This window comes from Asterias rubens, chromosome 21, assembly GCF_902459465.1.
Source record: "Asterias rubens chromosome 21, eAstRub1.3, whole genome shotgun sequence".
Classification (NCBI taxonomy): Eukaryota; Metazoa; Echinodermata; class Asteroidea; order Forcipulatida; family Asteriidae; genus Asterias; species Asterias rubens.
This window is the reverse complement of record NC_047082.1, coordinates 11,337,066-11,357,581: the sequence shown is the minus strand read 5'-3', so window position 1 is coordinate 11,357,581 and position 20,516 is coordinate 11,337,066. Positions and strand designations below refer to the sequence as shown.

The window sequence follows — 20,516 nt, the reverse complement described above, 5'->3', positions numbered from 1 at the left end:
TTATTATTATTATTATTATTATTATTATTATTATTATTATTATTATTATTATTATTATTATTATTATTATTATTATTATTATTATTATTATTATTATTATTATTATTATTATTATTATTATAAACAAAATTAAAAATAAAAAATAAAAAATTGGCTCAGTCGCAAATTTGTTCTTCGATAAACCAGGTGATTTAGTCCTTAACAATAGTGAAGATAATGTGATTTATGCTCCATTTGTTTCCGAAAGTTGACATACTGTTCTGCGACTTGTAAATCTGAAATTCAGACATGACTTTGTACTGGATGTGACTGCGCCATATAACAAGAGTTGGCAGAGAAAAATAGAAAAGAAAGGTGTTTGACCTCATTAACGCAAACACTAGGGTGGGTGTTGGCGGTCGTAACCAGTAACTGGTTCCGTCATAGGCCATTGATTAACCAAGATTCAACTAGCATTAACAAGTCAACTGTGAAAGGCATTAATTTAAAATGGGCTTCAAGGCTGATAAACACTTGCCATTGAGTAATAATCAAGGCGGTGTGTTTTCTTTTTTTGTTGGTGAAGATTTACACTTCAGTTTTATCCATCAATAGTTCCATCCGACGGGAAAAAAGCACTTACAAAAAGCCATAATTATGTCTTTACAAAAATTGACCCCTTTATTTCCTGACTGCACTTTCTATTTGACAATTACTGTCACCGTGATGCTGCTATTAAATTTAATTTGCTGCGCTAGAAATTTGCTGACTTCAAAGGTTTTTTATTTCTGACCGTTGAGGCAAATTGATTTGTTGAATGCAGAAACACACATAATTTATAGGTTACGGAGCTCACTTCAAGACGTTGCACACCGAGACTGCAGATTTAATCAATTCAGACACAGCTAAAGAGACTCAAAGATTTTTTTACCTGACAACTGAAGCATTGGACACAAAGTTTCAAGACTTGTACCACTACAGTTGTTTGCAGTACATGGATTCTTCTTATTGTTCTTACTGGTAAATATTGGTTCCTTACTGCGTATGCGATATCCAAGAAACAAATGAAAACTGAGCTGCTCATGAATTGCTGCTTTCTATTACACCAGGATTTACTGAGAAACTCTTGAGTTTAATTCCAAGACATCTGGGATAAAGATACAGGAGACATTTCTTTTGTGACATCACGGATGGAGCAGTTACTATTTGCCGGAGTTTACATCCTACACGTCGGGATTGTTCACTGATTGTACAAAACACATTCTGCATTTTTACATGCGCTACTAATTCTTACATGACTTCTGACTGCGTTTCTATACATAAAAACTTGGTGAGCTAATTGGCTTTTTACTGCTCAACGGCGGCACCCAAGAATACATCAATTTGTACCAAGAATTCTGCGGAGTTCTAAGAAAGTGATTTTGGACACATCTCTCCGTGACATCATGGATGGAAACGGATCAAACTTATCATCATTTACTCAAAACCAAGAGGCAGTTTTCACAGATTGTGAAGACGCATTCTGCATCTTTACATTTGTTCTTTTGTTCCTTACAATAGCTCTGACATTGGTTCTGAATCCAGTATGCCTCATGGTTTTACGTCATGTCAGAGGCATCCAAGAAACAACTAAACTGTTCATGATGTCCCTCACACTTTCTGATCTCTGCACTGGGATTATCTTTGGAATTCCTAATTTGTATTATTTCATATTCACTTCATGGATAGTAAGTGGTTCTTTCTGTAAGATCCTGCCGTTTATACAGACAGCATTGATCACAATAAATGCGCTATCAATGGTTTTGTTGACAATTGATCGATTCTTAGCCATCGCCTACCCACTGCATTATCCGAGGCTGATGACACTAACAAGGTCAAAGGTCATGATCACACTGGTATGGAGTTTGCCCATAATACTATACTCCGCCTTGTATTGCCTTCCAAGTTCACATCCTAAAATGGTGAAGGAAAAACATGCAATTCTTTGTGTGAGGCATCGTTTGATTCAGAATATTTTCCCTTCAATTGCTGGAGTATCACTTGGAACAATCCTGATTCTGTATGCGCACATTCTGAAAGTTGCTCGACGTCAAGCACGACTCATCGCCGCTCATAATGTCATCGGCAACATTGAAGGGAGACAGAATATTCCAGGGCCAATCAGTACAAAGTCTGCTACCACTGTCATCATTATAACAGGCACTGCTTGCCTCTGCTGGATACCTGGAATTATCATGGCATCATTGGCGTCGGAAGATTTCAAAGTATCCGCAAGTGTTCATGTAATTGCTCTTACTCTATACTGCAGTAACTGTTGGTTGAATTGCATCATCTACTACTGGAGGAACAGGGAGTTTAAGCAAGCACTGCACAACCTTAGATCACCATGCTGTCACTGACTGCAGAAGACAAGACAACACTAAATCTAGCATGAGTGATGAAATCCTCTAGCCACTGTACCATTTTGTAATTTTGCTGAAAAGATAAAACTTTTGTTTCTCGCTATTTGTTTTCTTTAATTTTATTGTGGTTAGCATCTTTTCGTTTGAAACAGTAGAATATTAGAAAAAGTTTCAAGAGGTTGTGACCCCTCTTTCACAGTATGTGTTCTACACTTCAATACCTGACTATGTAATTGTTCTAGCATGTTTTAATTTTGAGTTACTTTGCGAAAAGAGAGCTCGTCAGAGAAAAGAAGAAGAAAAAAACATGTTTGACCAGATTATCCCAAGCACCAACTTTGAGTGTGTTTTGGCGGTCGTACCCAATAACTGTTTAATCAGCCATTGGCCACTTATTAACAAATATTCAACTAGCATTAACAAGTCAACTGTGCCAGTAATTGTTTTAAAATGGGCTACAAGGCTGATAAACACTTGCCATTGAGTAATAATCAAGGCGGTGTGTTTTCTTTTTTTGTTGGTGAAGATTTACATTTCAGTTTTATCCATCAATAGTTCCATCCGACGGGAAAAAAGCACTTACAAAAAGCCATAATTATGTCTTGACAACAATTGACCGCTTTATTTCCTGACTGCACTTTCTATTTGACAATTACTGTCACCTTGATGCTGCTATTAAATTTAATTTGCTGCGCTAGAAATTTGCTGACTTCAAAGGTTTTTTATTTCAGACCGTTGAGGCAACTTGATTTGTTGAATGCAGAAACACAAATAATATAGACACAGCTACATGTAAGAGACTCAAAGATTTATTTACCTGACAACTGAAGCATTGGACACAAAGTTTCAAGACTTGTACCACTACAGTTGTTTGCAGTACATGGATTCTTCTTATTGTTCTTACTGGTAAATATTGGTTCCTCACTGCGTATGCGATATCCAAGAAACAAATGAAAACTAAGCTGCTCATGAATTGCTGCTTTCTATTACACCAGGATTTACTGAGAAACTCTTGAGTTTAATTCCAAGACATCTGGGATAAAGATACAGGAGACATTTCTTTTGTGACATCACGGATGGAGCAGTTACTATTTGCCAGAGTTTACATCCTACCCGTCGGGATTGTTCACTGATTGTACAAAACACATTCTGCATTTTTACATGCGCTACTAATTCTTACATGACTTCTGACTGCGTTTCTATACATAAAAACATGGTGAGCTAATTGGCTTTTTACTGCTCAACGGCGGCACCCAAGAATACATCAATTTGTACCAAGAATTCTGCGGAGTTCTAAGAAAGTGATTTTGGACACATCTCTCCTGTGACATCATGGATGGAAACGGATCAAACTTATCATCATTTACTCAAAACCAAGAGGCAGTTTTCACAGATTGTGAAGACGCATTCTGCATCTTTACATTTGTTCTTTTGTTCCTTACAATAGCTCTGACATTGGTTCTGAATCCAGTATGCCTCATGGTTTTACGTCATGTCAGAGGCATCCAAGAAACAACTAAACTGTTCATGATGTCCCTCACACTGTCTGATCTCTGCGCCGGGATTATCTTAGGAACTCCTAGTTTGTATTATTTCATATTCACTTCATGGATAGTAAGTGGTTCTTTCTGTCAGATCTCACCATATTTAGAGACAGCATTGATCACAATAAATGCGCTATCAATGGTTTTGTTGACAATTGATCGATTCTTAGCCATCGCCTACCCACTGCATTATCCGAGGCTGATAACACTAAAAAGGTCAAAGGTCATGATCACACTGGTATGGAGTTTGCCCATAATACTCTACTCTGCCTTGTATTGCCTTCCAAGTTCACAGTATGAAATGGTGAAGGAAAAACATGCAATTCTTTGTGCGTGGCATCATCTGATTCAGTTTTTTACCTCTTCAATTGCTGGAGTATCACTTGGCACAATCCTGATTCTGTATGCGTACATTCTGAAAGTTGCTCGACGTCAAGCACGACTCATCGCCGCTCAGAATATCCTCGGTAACATTGAAGGCAGACAGAATATTCCAGGGCCAATCAGTACAAAGTCTGCTACCACTGTCATCATTATAACAGGCACTGCTTGCCTCTGCTGGATACCTGGAATTATCACATCATCATTGGCGTCGCAAGATTTCAAAGTATCCTTAAGTGTTCATGTAATTGCCACTACTCTATACAGCAGCAACAGTTGGTTGAATTGCATCATCTACTACTGGAGGAACAGGGAGTTTAAGCAAGCACTGCACAACCTTAGATCACCATGCTGTCACTGACCAAATGTACCATACTTGTAGGGACCATCACGTACTTAAAGTTCCATTCGCTCAAAATACCAATTGAAATTGTTATACCTGGGTGACAAATCGTGAAGTTTGATTGGTTGAGTACTAATCATATGCGATCAACAACCACGCATGTACCATGGCTGCACAGCGCGGCGGGTAACATGAGTGATGTTAACCGGTGTACATTACCTTGATCGTTCCCACCATTGGTCGATTTCCAGCGCTTAGTACGAAACGGCCGCGGGTTCGAGGGAACAGCGAAGAATGGTTTCTTATTTGAACAACTATTACTGTTCGTCTGCTTATTAAACTATGCATACTCCATCGTTATAATGTTTGAAGATGTCAACAGAACTTTTAGAAGAGGAATAATCATGTAACCATGGCATAACAAAACAATTGTTGCACGGTGTGATTGGGGGTCCATGGGTCTTGTACACCCTCAGGGGGGGAAAGTGTCACCCTCGGGTGTACAAAACACCATGGACCCCTTCACAGTATGCAACAACTGTATAATGTTTTCTTATTCAACCAAGACACACACAATCAGTAACTCACAATTCGAAAAAGTCAATGAATGTAACAACAAATTTCTGTGTGTCTTGTATATTATACATTTTGTCGAGATCTCATGATGTAGGTCTACATATAGGTCTACTCTAACTTCTATGTGGCGATAACAATTGAGCCTTTTCAGTGTGTGGTTGTTATTATTACAGCCTAAGGAATCTCAAAAACTACATCAAAAATGTAACATGAGTAACCGTGGAATTGCCCACCGGTAGTACAGAACACATTGTTTTCATAATATAAATAATAATAATAATTGATTTTTATATAGCGCTTTACACACCCAAAGGGTGTCCTCAAAGCGCTTCCAACATTATTACCCCTGGTCACTGGGCCTTAATTCATTCCTTAAACCATCTCAGCTCCCTGGGGAGTAAAACAGCCTGTCCAACAAATACATGCGCTACTCAGCTAAATCAATCACAAGAACAAACTCTGCCCTCACAGGTACCCATTTACCCCTGAAGTGTCTCGCTCAGAGACACAAGTCTCATGACCAGGACTCGAACCCACACCCTGCTGAACAGAAACACCAGAGCTTCCTTGCTCTCGGCCACGACCCCCCCCCCCCCCCGACTTTTATTTGTTACAATCTTACCTCAGTCTCAACCAGTTTCTTCTTAGCCATAAGGACTCCAGCTTTGTCTTTGTTTCCTGCTAACAAAGTTTGCTTAGCTTGGGCCGTGTAGGTAGGAAGGGAAGCCTGAAGTCTAGAGACATATGCTGAGAGCAGATCCGATGGAAATAACATAAATCAATCAATAAACAGAACGTTTTCATGTAGGCTTCCGGTTACAGCAAATAGTCGGCTTTCTAGTGCAATAAGGTAGTTATAATAATAAATAATAATAAATAAAACTCATAAAGCGCCATCTATCTAAGACTAATCTGATTCCAAGGCGCATAAAAACCAAACAAAAAACAGAGAGAGTAACAAAAACGAATATAATTTACATAGCTTAGAAAGAAATACGAGTATGTTAATTGCAATTTCACTCCTTTAAGGTCATTAAGTGAAAAAATGTGTTTAAGTTTGAATAAATAAATCAAAATCCACAAGTAAATGTTTTTCTTACAAACTGAATGTTTCTTTTTTAGGCGCAATTACTATTTATACCATCATTTATAAATAATTCTGTTTACCAAGAGCTCTAGAGTTTTCTATTACAATGGAGACTTTGAAGGTGTACCTTAGAATTGCAAGGGTCGTGGGTTCGAATCCCACCCGAGTAATATGCCTGTGATATTTGTTCACAGGACTCGTGGAAAGTACTGAGTATACAGTGCTAACACACATCGGTGTATGGGTAAAAACCAAAATTAATATTCTTTATCCCCGATGCAAATTTAACATCTATTATATAAGCTGTACCTTGTTTTGCTTGTCGGCCTCCCTCCTTCAAGAATGTCTGCAACTTGTGAATCTTCTGTAAGGAGGCTTTTTGTTGTGCGACTAATTCATTCGGGACGGGTCTCCTCTGGGCTTGCAACTCAGCAATCTACAAAAGGAAAGATTACACAAACTGAACTTGAATAGTTAAGAAATATGACGCACTGGGTGTCAAAACTACTAGAAACAACGGCCGTTAGATCTTGCAGTAGCTTGTTAAAAACCTTATTAGGTTCTGCAGCATTAATAATTATCTTAAAAAAACAACAAGTCAATAAACATATCACTTAAAGGCGCAGGACACTATAGGTAAATACTCAAAAACATACTTAGCATAAAAACTCAATTGTTGTTAAGGCTCAATGGAGAGCTGTTGATAGCATGAAGAATTGTGAGAAACGGCTCCCTCTGAAGTAACGTAGTTTTCGAGAAAGAAGTAATTTCCACTAAACTACTTGAATTTGATTTCGAGACCTCAGAGTAAGATTTTGGGGTCTCAAAATCACGCATCTGAAAGCACACAACTTCGTATGACAAGGGTGTTTTTTCTTCCATTATTGTCTCGCAACTTCAACGACCAATTGAGTTCAAACTTTGTTATTTTGTGCATATGTTGAGATACACCAAGTGAGAAGACTGGTCTTTGGCAATTACCAATTTGGCCAATGTCTTTAAGACAGGAGGCCTTTGTTTAGCATTTCAACCGCTCAAAGTGTACCTTTTTCTTCAGTTGAGTCGACTCCCAGCTTAGGACAGCTAAACTTTCAGCCTGAGATACACTCCTTCAAAATAAAAGAACAAATTAATACTCAATAAACAAAAATGTGCTGCAAGGGAGGGGGGGGTTTCTAAATATTGGTGCATGTCTCCTGCAAACCATCTCACTTAATTTATGAGCTTGAATACAATTGATTGTGGATTGTTAACAAAGAAAATATTTACACGTAAAAAGAATTTGACAAAACAAGAGTAGTGCTTCAACGACAAACACTAATGTCCAAAGTTGGTTGATGGCATGTTAATGGACCTCCCCTTTGTCTTGGTCCGTAAACAGCAGCCAGTCACCGACCCGGTCTTTACTACCACGCAGTAAAGGCCAGGGCCAAATTTCATGGCTCTGCTTACCGTAAGCATAGAATCGGCGCTTACGGAAGCAGGGAATTCTGTGCTTACGGCAAGCGTATTTTACGGGCTAGCGGTGAATTTTGGCTTCTGCGTAGCATACTCCATGTTACTAGGCATTCTACCCTTACAAGGCTAGCGCAGAAACTCGCGCTTGCATGTAAGCGGGAATCGTGATCGTAAGCGCAGAATTCGGCGGTAAGCAGAGCCGTGAAATTGGGCCCAGCTCCTCACACTGTGAATGCCCAATTATTGATCCCCACGAGAACACAGTATTATTGAGCATTTTTGCACACTTACTTTTTGGGCGACGTTGAGGTAGACGCTCCCTGAGACAGAGAAATAAGTAAACACTTGTAAAAAAATAAATAGAAACAACAGAATAATAAACTTTCCAAAGTTGTCCAATAAGCCTATTGAATCAGGCGTGATATTTTGGGAGAAAGTAGGAAACTCTATTCAGTACAAAGGATAACCAAGAAATAATATGGCGTAGGCTGTAATAGACTTATCAAGCTATTCAATAATAATAATAATAATAAAGAAAACATGACAAAACACAAGCAGTTGCATTTGTCAGTGTCATGGCCGAGCGGTTAAGAGCACCGGATTCAAGCACTGGTGTTTGATCAGCAGGGTGATGGTTCGGATCCCGGTTGTGACACTTACTACATAAAATTGGGGAGGTAGTTCTTTCTGCTCTACCGGCTAGGCTTCGAATTGAAGATACCCAAGCCTACATTCGTATGGACTGTAAAAGGGGTAACCCTGTTTCAGCCCTAGGAGTACATGTAGGTGGCAATTGCCTCTGGAAAAAATAATTGTAGCCCACACCTTGAAGTGGCATTCAGGCCTTGTGTGTCTGGCGACTTGCATAAAAAAAATTTTAAAAAATTCAGCTCCGCCTCAATGTACTGGAATGGAACAAATGGATTTAAAAAGAAGTTAAAAACAAAGAGAGTTACATGATTACATCTGGACCAGCCAAATTTACACAGTCTTCTGACGATAACTAGAACAAGCTAGTCGAAACATTGAGACCAATTCAGAACTGAATCCAAGGCAGTACAGTTAATTACGATCCTATAAGCAGTAGTCTAGTCTATTTTCTATACCATCTGCCCTGGTAATAGTTAAAAAGCAGGACAGTTCTTTTCAGAATTGAGAAGTCTCCCGAACCTCCGATTATCTACTCCGCGGCAGTAGAGTGTAGCAAGACGGTTCTCTAAGAACAAACTCTACATGGCAAGTAGATACACACATGGTGTTACCGCAAACCAAATAAATATACATTGATACCTCACCATGCAATGCCTCAAATCCTATATACAAATTTACACAGTTAGCTAAAAGGTGAACGAGTTAAAAAATAGTTGTAACAAATTGATAATAGCAACAAGTTTAAGAAGTCACAATAATAAGAAATACTGACATAACTAAGAAATAATCAGAAATAGGTAGGAAGAATATTATACTCGGTGTATTCATAGAAAAATACACTTTTTTGGAACAATTGAAGGTAAATAATACAACTGACGGAAAAATGTTTAAAATGCCAACAAAGAAAATCAAACAATAGCAAATCCTGAACAGAAACATTTTAACACACATCGGTTCGAGAGTAAAAAACAAAATTATAAAAACATGCATTTCGATACAGGGCTTCCAAACAGGCACATGGTTGAAGCTGAAAGCCAAAGCCAAAACTTTTTTGGAACAATTGAAGGTAAATAATACAAATGACGGAAAAAATGTTTAAAATGCCAAGAAAGAACATCAAACAATAGCAAATCCTGAACAGAAACATTTTAACACACATTGGTTCGAGAGTTAATGGAACATGTTGCCTTGGATCGGTCGAGTTGGTCTTTGAAAAGCGTTCTGGAACCGTTTGTTATAAAAAGCAAATGGGTAGAAAGATGCTGTAAAAGTAGAATACAATGATCTACAAAAATATGCCTCGAAATTGCGTGGTTTTCTTTTTACCTCGTCGACTAACACGGTCGGCCATTTATGGGCGTCAAATTTTTGACTCCCATAAATGGCCGACCGTCTTAGTTCGCGACGTAAAAGGAAAACCGTGCAATTTTGAGTGATACTTGTGCGGATCATTATACTCTACTTTTAAAACATCTTTCCAACCATGCATTTCATAAAAAAAGGTTTCAAACGCTTTTTATAGACCAACTCGTCCGATCCAAGGCAACGTGTTCCTTTAAAACAAAATTATAAAAACATGCATTTCGATACAGGGCTTCCAAACAGGCACATGGTTGAAGCTGAAAGCCAAAGCCAAAGCCAAACCAGAGCCAAAGCCATGATTTCCAAAACGATTTCTACCTTACCTGTTGAGATGGCTGCTTTGGTGATACATGTACATGAAGGGAACTTGGATTTGACGCAGGAATCTAAGTGGAAACATAAATAAAGTGTAAAATTCTGAATTTCTACTACTGGGTGGAGAGAAGCAATGAATCGAATGCTTTGCTCAAGGACACAAATGGATTACAGCCTCATTGGATATTAGCCTTAAGTCAAGGCACACGCGGCACCCCCAGATATCACGCACGAAAAAATACCAGCGGAAACGGCTGAGCCACGAAGCACCTTCAGCAACTCGTTTTGGTGCCTTATGTTTTCTTTACTTTTTGCCACCCATTTTGGTGAGAGAAATGTAATGCATAATGCATGAGCGTGATGAGTTGTTGGCCAATGAGAAGACGCAATACCATAGATCACATGCTGCGTGCACGCCCCATTTGGTGCACTAAAATGTCACGTGCTGAGGGCAACACACAGAAGTTAAATGAATAACTAATGAGATTAAGAAGTTGCTAAAGGCACTTCGTGGCTTCGCAGCTCGCGCTGGTCTTTTTTCGTGCTTGATATCTGGGGGTGCCGCTGCCGCGTGCGCCTTGATTAAAGACTAACTGGATATGAGATGAGAAAAGCGCTTCATTTTTTCTGTATTCCACTTGCAGTTGTGTGATGACTAATTTTAACTCTTTCTGGCGCCGGCCGTTAACAAGCAACCGGGCTTACTCTTCAGAAAAATAATTTATAAAATGAAAAATACATATACCCCACCACCACCCACACAGTCTTCAGAATGGGAAAGAGGACTCTTGAGTGTGCTATTGTAAACTGGATTTTAAGAGGTCGCCATTTGCAATTAAAGGATTTGGGTACCTTTTCAAAATGTCCATAGATTTACATTAAACTTACAGGGTTTGAAGATAATGATAGTGGAAAGCTTCCCTTCAAATATTACTTACTGAGGTGCTGTAGTTTTTGAGAAATGAGTAAAACAATGTCATGAAAATACATTTGTAAATGATTAAAATCATTTTCGTCTCATGAGACGAAAACTATTTTCATGACATTGTTTTACTCACATCCCAAAAACTACAGCACCTCAGCACGTAATATTATCAGGGAAGCTTTCGTGGCCGAGCGGTTAAGAGCACCGAATTCAAACTCTGGTGTTTCTGATCAGCAGAGTGTGGGTTCGAATCCCCAGCCGTGACACCTGTGTCCTTAAGCAAGACACATTACCATTGCTTCGTCCTTCGGATGGGACGTAAAGCCGTTGGTCCCATGTGTTGTTTAAACGCATGTAAAAGAACCCAGTGCACTTGTCGAAAAGAGAAGGGGTTCGCCCCGGTGTTCCTGGCTGGATTGGCAGCATATTGCGCCACAGCACCTTGTAAACCATTACATTGTGCTTAAGGATTAGGTCTTATATTATCTCAAAAATCACCCCCACTCCTTGCAGTAATAATACCTGGCGCTTTGTATCCTTTGGCAAAAGGCGCGTTATAAATACGGTTATTATTATTATTATTATTATTCTACTATCATTATCTTCAAACTGTGTAAGTTTAGTGTAAATCTGTGGACATTGTGTGTTTTTTGTCCTACAAAAGTTACATACACCCTTTAAGACGTCGCCATTTGCACAAAAAAAGAGAAGACCATTAATGTGTCCATACATGCCATATGATCAATTTACCACTAAAAAATAATTTATAAAATGAAAAATACATATCCCACCACCACCCACACAGTCTTCAGAATGGGAAAGAGGACTCATGAGTGTGCTATTGTAACCTGGATTTTAAGAGATCGCCATTTGCACAAAAAAAGAGAAGATAACTTATATGTCCATACATGCCATATGATCAATTTACCACTAAAAAATAATTTATAAAATAAAAAATACATATCCCACCACCACCCACACAGTCTTCAGAATGGGAAAGAGGACTCATGAGTGTGCTATTGTAACCTGGATTTTAAGAGGTCGCCATTTGCACACAAAAAAAGAGAAGATAACTAATATGTCCATACATGCCATAATGATCAATTTACCACTAAAATGAAGTAAACCTCATCTCCAGCTTTTTACTCGCACCTGTACATAATTCTATCTGCACCCGACACAAATTCCTGTTGCCTATATCAACACATGCGCTCACACGCAGTGCGTACATCTTCAACCATTTGAAGGCTGCACTTTATAAGGAAGAAGAAGAAGAAATCAATGATGCATGAAAGGGTAAGACGTCTCAGCTTACTCACCCGTTTTTTGTGTGCACTGTTAATCACCAGCCACTTCTCTTTAGTTTGATCTTCCTTCACGCCACTTAGGGGATGATGTATCCGAACTTTGACCTCTAGTTTTCCCCCTGTGGCTTTCCGACCCTCCAGTAACTGCCAAGGAAGATTTAGTCTTGGTGAGGTTTTTTCCAGAGTAGTTTTAAAGGCACTGGACCCTATTGGTAATTACTCAAAATAGTTGTTAGCATAAAAACTTACTTGGTTAAGAGCAATGGAGAGCTGTTGTAAGAAGCGTCTCCGTCTGAAGTAACATATAGTTTTTGAGAAAGAGGTTAATTTCTCACTCAAATAATAAAAGACTTCAGCTGAAGCCTTCTATTAGGCATCTGAAAGCATACAAAGTTGTGCAACAAGTGTGTTTTGTCTGTCATTATTCTCTTGCATCTTCGATGACCAATTGAAAAAAAAAAATCGCAGGTTTGTTATTTCATGCATATGTTGGGATACATATACTGGGCTTTGACAATATTACCAAATGTGTCCAGTGCCTTTAAATATTGCATGGGCAGAAATACAATAGATTTAGGTTTGAAGCAGCAAAGTGAACCTTAGTGTTGTAATACTTGTACTTTATGCACGAGTGCTACTCGGGTATCGTTTTGATGGTACTCAAACTCACTGTCCTTACTCTCTGCTCAAACTCACTCAGCTAGAACTCACTGGGGACCGAGCAAGGACAGTCCAAAGGCTGTTGTCCTTTCACACAAAGTCCAATGTGTCAAATTTCACAACCATGTTAAAAGTGGTGTCATGTGAAAAGGACTGAAGGAGTCACAACTTTTGGTGTTAACCAGGGTCCAATTTCATTAACACAGTAAGCACAAAACTTGCTAAGCAAATAAATCTTGCTTAGCAGAAAAATATTGCTTAGCAGAAAAATATTGCTTAGCAGAAAAATCTTGCTTAGCAGAGACATGCCATAAAGTTAACATTGCTACGACTGGTACCCCCACTCATTTTTCGCCTAGCAAAGAAAGCTGCTAAGCAGTATTCACTGCTAAACAGCTTAATGAAATTTGGCCCTGCCGACTTCATGACAAACACAAGCATGATAAAAGGTTTGAGACTTATTGATACTCACTGGTAAACTCTCATGGATCTCACATTTGGTTTCTAGATCAGCTAACTTCAGACTCGCTTGAGCTAAGAGTTTGTCACTGCGCAAAAATCCTCTGCACAAAGAAATATTTGTAAAAAAAAAATAATAATAATAATAATAATAATAATCATACTGTGACATCCTAAAGACACACTTTTAAGGGTGTCTTTAGTACATGTATGTCACAGTATGATTATTATTATTAAAATACACACAGAAAAAAAATTATATTACCGGGCAATATTTGTTGTTCTCATCATGAGGCCGAAGGGGGTGGGTGGAGGGGGGGGGGTTTGCCACTAAGCAGTGAGAGTGTAATGCTTTTTGATCTGGAGTTTTACTTTCTAAAAGTGTCTTTTTATCACTTTCTCTACAGTAAGCTGTTCGTGTTACAGATCACGATGCTTTGGGGGGGGGGGTGTTTTAAAAACTTTCTTCTGTGCTGTTCTAGACCTTTAATCGATTATAGTCATGCACATTTTCCATTTTTGTCTTTTTAATGACGACAACACATTCATACACAAATACACAATATGCCAAAATTTTCAAATTAGTTAAACAGTAGACAACCATGACCTGTTTCTTATTGAAAAGTGATTTTTTTCAATGAGCCTTTTGCGAGTTAGCTTTGTATAATATCCGGTACAATGACTTGATAAGTCACAATGCACTGCTAACATTTGAAATCCTTAGACTATAGAGACAGTTGCTATGTCAAATGATTCGGGGCAAGCTTTTGTATAGCAACCTCCAGATGAGCAGACCCTGGTACCATTGTTCCATACACATCCATTCAGAATCGTGCATGGGTGTTCACCGTCTCTTACGTACTAACTACCCAAAGCTTGCCCCTAATCGTGTGACACAGCAACTGTCTCCATAGTCTGAGGAATTCAAATTTAATTGTTATACCTTGGTAACAAACTGTGAAGTTTGATTGGTCGAGAACCAATCATGTGCAACAAAAATGCATGTTACATGTACATGGCTCGACGGGCCGGGTAACATGAAAAGTGATGTACACCGGTGTACATCACCTTGATCGTTCCCGGCGTTGGTCGATTTCCAGCGCTGTGTACGAAACAACCGCGGGTTCGAGGGAGTTGTTTCTTGTTCGTTTGCTTATTTGCACGCTGTGCGTGGGGTCCATGGGTTTTGTACACTCTCGAGGGTAAATGGCACCCTCGCCTTCGCCTCGGGTGCCATTTCCCCCCTCGAGTGTACAAAACGCCATGGACCCGGTCACAGCGTGCAACAATTGTATACTGGTAACTTGTGATCAAGCAAGTCATTGTTAGACAATATTCAAATCTACAATGCTAATGGCCTATTGTGACTTTTTAGAAATGAAGAACACACATACATGTAGTTCAACTTTCACACATCATTAAATCTTTACCTTCCATAATATACTTCAAATTTGACGGATCTCCTCTTAACACAAGATGAGAATGTTCTATTCCGTTGGATTTGCAGTTTGCAAGCATCGTTATACTCTACAGTTTCAAACCCCTTCCCCCATCCCGTCTTCTCGCATTGTGGCTCATCCTGAAAACAGAAAAAATCATTGAAGAACTTAGTTTCATTTACAGAAACTGTACTTGTATGCCGATGAGAGTTTTGTTTTACCTGTGAGCCCTTCGTTTAAGCTCCCGACGTCATAAACTTGTGGACAAGTCATTCAATGTCTGTAGCGGGGATAGCGTTCCGACTCTACTCCGAATCTCCCCGCAATTCCCGCGGTATTCTCGCGAGACTGCTGCCCCCGCGAGACTACTGCTCTCACAACTACGGTCCCATTTAATGGGGAGTCGCCAACCAGCAGTTTGCGCGAGAGCAGTGATCTTGCGAGAGCACCGCTAGTGATTTAACTGGTTTGACGCTAAAATCACAGGCCTCTGTGGACCAGCGATCATTTCGAGCCCTGGGCATCATGTGAAAATGTCTAGCTATCGATCAAGCAGTAGGAGGGTTGACTGTGTACAGTGTTGGTGCATTATAACAGCATTTTATCATATCTGGCAAAGATTATAAATCTATCACTCAAACTTCATAAATTCAAATATAGTTGGCATACTGTCATTAAAATTCACGGTTGATGATATTGAACCCAAGTCTCGACACTCCTGGGGAGACAGGTCTTTTTCTTCCGCTGCGCCACGCATCTGGAACTCTCTACCACTTAATCTTAGAACTTGTCTTTGTACCACAAAATTCAAATCTCTTCTCAAAACTTATCTTATGTCACAGGTTTTCAAGTACTAATTTTGTTGTGTCTGTTTTTCTTTTCTTTAGTTATGTTTTTGTTTACTGCGCCTTGAACACCCAGCAGGGTGGATATGTCCGCATTACAAGTCTTCATCATAATTAGTAGTAGTATTGTTGTCATGTGCGATAGCACCACATGATGAGGTTAGGCAATAAACCAGTCAGGGGTGACCGGGGCGTGCACCAGGCACAATGCAAGCCCTGGCCACGCCAGTCGTATTCCTGAAACCATCCTGTGTGCTGTGTGCCTCATTTGAGCTCCTCTCAACCCCCAGGCTTCAGATGTGCGACCCAGCTATCTGGTCAATATTCCCCGAATCATGCTATAGGATAATCGTATAGCGCCATTCATAACAATAATAATTTACACTAATTTCTGCGATTGTGACTTACACTTGGGTATGGAAACTCATACTTGACAAAGGTGTCCAAATCCTTCTCTCCTATCAAGAAATGAAAGAAAGAACAAGTAAAACATGAACTTTTGATGAATTAATAATCATAGCAATGGACATAATTGAACTGAACTTGGCAGTTCAAATAAAAGTAACACCATCAATTTGAATTTGGATTCCACAAACATTTACCACTGCAAAAACAAACCAGTTAGTTTGTCATTAATTTCACATTTATACTGTGCACTAAAGTTAACACTCTTTATAACCATGGAGCCCCAAAGAACTACAAGCAATCCATCAAAATATAACTGCCTAATGTTTGATTTTATTGGACTGAGGACTGCACTAAGAAACTCATCAAGCTTTACATGGGATTGGGCAGACCACATACCGTATCTTATTCTTTAATTTGTCCATATTTCCATGTTCAGCGCATTAGAGCATGTCTTCATGATTAGGGCGCTATACAAGTTTTGGTATTACTTTTACTATTATTATTATTATTATTATAATAATCCAATAAGTCCAACAGTTTGGGTGTTGATATATTAACCCCTTAATGCCGGTATTATCCGGCCTCAATGCCCGGCTTACACGCATGACTGCATAGCAGCCTTTGTTTCCACACAGCTGTACCAGCCACACACTGCATTCAACGGCTTACCACATACTCAGTCCACAGCATTCCGGAATAGATTAGCGGCCATAGCCACCTTCCGCCTTCAAGGGGTTAGAACCTTGGACTGAGGAGTTCACACGTTAAGCCATACATGGGATCAGGCACACCACCGTGACCGTTATCAGAGTCAAACACAGTGCTGATGTTAATGCCACCAATGTTAACCATGGAGTCAATAGGTACATGTAGGTTCACGCTGCACGTTACGCGAGCTTTCTGATGCATGATTTCGAGACCTCAAATTCTAAATCTACGTTTAAGCATACGTGAAGTTACCACTTTTCATGTCAGGTACATGTACGTACGTGTACGTTGTACATGCAGACGCGCCACACATGAGCATGCAATTTAGCCAAAAGTGCTGCGGTCACCTAGGAAACCACACAATTTTCTGATGTTCACGTTCACCTTTTTGCTTGTGTAACGTGCAGCTACATGTAAACCTCCCTATATCACACACGCACACATCTTCTAAGGTTTCTGCTACTTTTAGTTACAAGGCTGGCTCACTTTACATTATGTGTAATATTAAAACTATAGTAAGTTCATCATGCTAAGGCATTCATCAAGACATAAACTGATAAATCTGACTCTTTGCAAATTTGGCTTGTACGACAGGTCCACAATTTTGTAAATCCTCAACAAAAATTAAAATGAGTACAATGCCATAGTTTTCGAGAAAGAAGTAATTTTCCACGAATTTGATTTTGAGACCTCAGATTTAGAACTTGAGGTCTCGATATCAACCATCTAAACGCACACAACTTCTTGTGACAAGGGCGTTTTTTTCTTTCATTATTATCTCGCAAGATCGATGACCGATTGAGCTCAAATTTTCACAGGTTTGTTATTTTTATGCATATGTTGAGATACACCAAGTGAGAAGACTGGTCCTGGACAATTACCAATAGTGTCCACTGCATTTAATGTCAGTGGCAAAGTCTCACCTGATGGCAGTTTGTATTGGGTTCCTCTTACAACAGTGACTTCAACTTCAGTATCCGTCAAATCTGGACAAACTCTGCACACAAACAATAAAGCAAAAACATAAATGCAATGCTCCTCTCTCGTTTCAAATAGACCGATCCATTAAGCTCCGCCCCATTACGTATTGACCAATCACAACCCAATGCGCAACCAAAAGTCCGACAAATAAAGTCTGACATGCGTGCGCGTATGCTCTGCACGCGCAGCAGAGTTGTGCAGAATGGCATTGGAGGGGCTCACGTGTTCGTGCTCACACGTGCACCGCGGGCGGAGCCTAATGGATCAGTCTATTGGACTCCATTTCAACAAGAACTAAAAATCATCAGGAGATAAATTGTCAGTATTACCATAGTGATTTGTATTGTGACATCACACTTTGCTAAGCAACTATGATTGATTTGATGTTCAGACCGATCTTACATGTACAGTGATGATTAAAGGTAGTTATAAAAAAAGTGAGCAGAATAAGCAAAAACGAGGTACTCATAGTTACCCTCAAACACCCAGTTCCGCAAGCAATCACACACAACTGCACGCAATCGTTCGGTATCGCATGTTAGCGCTTGATAATGAAATGCCAAACAAGCGAGCACTCTGGAGGAGTCACTGACCCATGAACGATTCAATTCAATTCAAATTCAAAGTTGGTTTAGTTTCAAAAATACATCACCAAATAAAAAGTCACAGACTAACAGAATTTGGTATGCAATAAAATATACATTTAACTAATAAAAATATTAGTTTATATAAACAGACAAACAGGAATTGGGAACGCAGCTTTTAAAAAAGAAAAAACAAAAACTGGTGGACACAATTCAAAAGGAAACAAAGGGCAATTCAAAACAATACAACTACATTCTGGAGGCAAGGGAGATTTGGACATAAAAGGAGCACAAAGGAAATCAAATGGTCATCTATTGATGGATTGCAATTCGCATCATCGACCGCCATCTTTGATGTATTAACAAGGTAAAAGTGCACGCAGAGTGCGTACACGCATGCACTTGTCCCTTGTTAAAGGGAAGGTACACCTTTGGTAATTGTCAAAGACCAGTCTTCCCACTTGGTGTATCCCAACATATGCACAAAATAACAAACTTGCGGCAATTTGAGCTAAATTGGTCATCGAAGATGCGAGAAAATGATGAGAGAAAAAACACCCTTATTGGCCATTTTGTGTGCTTTCAGATAGGAATAAAAGACTTCTAGCTAGAAGTCTATTATTATTTTAGTGAGAAACTACCTCTGTCTCAAAAACTACGTTACTTCAGAGGGAGCCGCTTCTCACAATGTTTTATACTATCAACAGCTCACCAATGCTCGTTACCAAGTCAGTTCTTAAGTAAATATTTGTTTTGAGCAACTACCAAACGTGTACCTTCCCTTTAATGCATCAAAGTTGGCGGTCGATGACGCGTATTGCCATCCCTCTATTGGAAAAAGAGTGCATCAGAAAGCTGAATTGGACCTCCGGGCTCCTCCATAAAGTCTCTAAAACACTGGATGAGAGAACAAACCTGATTGTTGGAATGGTTCTGGACTCAAAGTGAAACCTTGGTACAGGGTCCGAGTGAGAACGAGCCACTTTCAAAAGATCCAAATCTTGCTGACAACTCTGTCTCATATCACCAAACCTAAAATAAAATAAAAATATATATATATATATAAAAATTGGAACCTACTGCATCATGTATCATCCAAAGGACGGAGCAGTGATTAAGTGTCTTGCTTAAAGGGTGTATGTACTTTTTGTAGAACGAAAAACACAATGTCTACAGACTTACACTAAACTTACATACATGTAGTTTGAAGATAATGATAGTGTAAAGCTTCCCTGAAAATATTAGTTGCTCGGGGAGCTGTAGTTTTTGAGAAATGAGTAAAACAACGTCATGAAAATAATTTTCGTCTCCCCGATCAGAAAATTATTTTAGCTTTTAAAAACGTATTTTCATGACATTGTTTTACTTATTTCTCAAAAACTACAGCACCTCAGCAACTAACATTTTCAGGTAAGCTTTGTATTATCATTATCTTCAAACGGTGTAAGTTTGATGTAAATCTGTGGACATTGTGTTTTGTGTTAGAAAAAGTACCCGAATCCTTTAAGGACACAAGTGTCACATCCGGGATTCAATCCCACACTCTGCTGAGCAGAGCTTGAATTCGGTGCTCTTAACCCCTCGGTCATGACACTGACACTTCCACATTGGTTCCCTTGACAGCTCTGAGCAAGTTTGAGTGCGCACAGTCGACTAACATTCATGCGCAGTGACGCACTCATTCGAACGACTCCTTTGGAAGTCTAGTCAACCATCGGTACCATGGTATTCAATACTTCCATTGCCTTCCGCCTTTTCGCATTAGTGTCACTGGTTCCCCCCTGCGCTTTACACATGTTAGCACGGAACAGGCTATTGGGACCAGTGACGAAACCATGGTCACAAGGCTGGTTCCAAATGGTCAACCACAGTAGCCAACCAATGGTCGACCAGCCTGGATGCAAGTCGACCTTTATTAGTTAATCACGGTGCACACTCGAACTTACTCTCTGTGCCTTCTTGTGCATTTCATACGTACAGTGATGCGTATGGTGATAGGGAAGGACAACTTTGAAATATGAGAAGACAATACCCGAGTTGTGAGAGTGATGTTCACTCTCACTTCACTAGGCAGTGTACTGATTTTCATCAACCATATGCTC

The 20,516-nt window shown here is 39.4% G+C and overlaps 1 protein-coding gene across 1 annotated transcript in view; it reads right to left on the bottom strand.

Annotated features, from left to right (window-relative positions):
* LOC117304489 (coiled-coil and C2 domain-containing protein 1-like) overlaps positions 1-20,516 on the bottom strand; it is a 47,635-nt gene that overhangs the window by 11,517 nt on the left and 15,602 nt on the right. The window contains exons 15-25 of the mRNA XM_033788984.1: positions 19,330-19,446; positions 17,773-17,846; positions 16,142-16,191; positions 14,880-15,028; positions 13,463-13,553; positions 12,343-12,474; positions 10,107-10,169; positions 8,062-8,090; positions 7,358-7,421; positions 6,622-6,748; positions 5,848-5,972 (exon numbers count right to left, since the gene is read on the bottom strand). Coding sequence (XP_033644875.1) covers positions 5,848-5,972; positions 6,622-6,748; positions 7,358-7,421; positions 8,062-8,090; positions 10,107-10,169; positions 12,343-12,474; positions 13,463-13,553; positions 14,880-15,028; positions 16,142-16,191; positions 17,773-17,846; positions 19,330-19,446 — 1,021 coding nt within the window. The remainder of the gene's footprint in view (positions 1-5,847; positions 5,973-6,621; positions 6,749-7,357; positions 7,422-8,061; positions 8,091-10,106; positions 10,170-12,342; positions 12,475-13,462; positions 13,554-14,879; positions 15,029-16,141; positions 16,192-17,772; positions 17,847-19,329; positions 19,447-20,516) is intronic.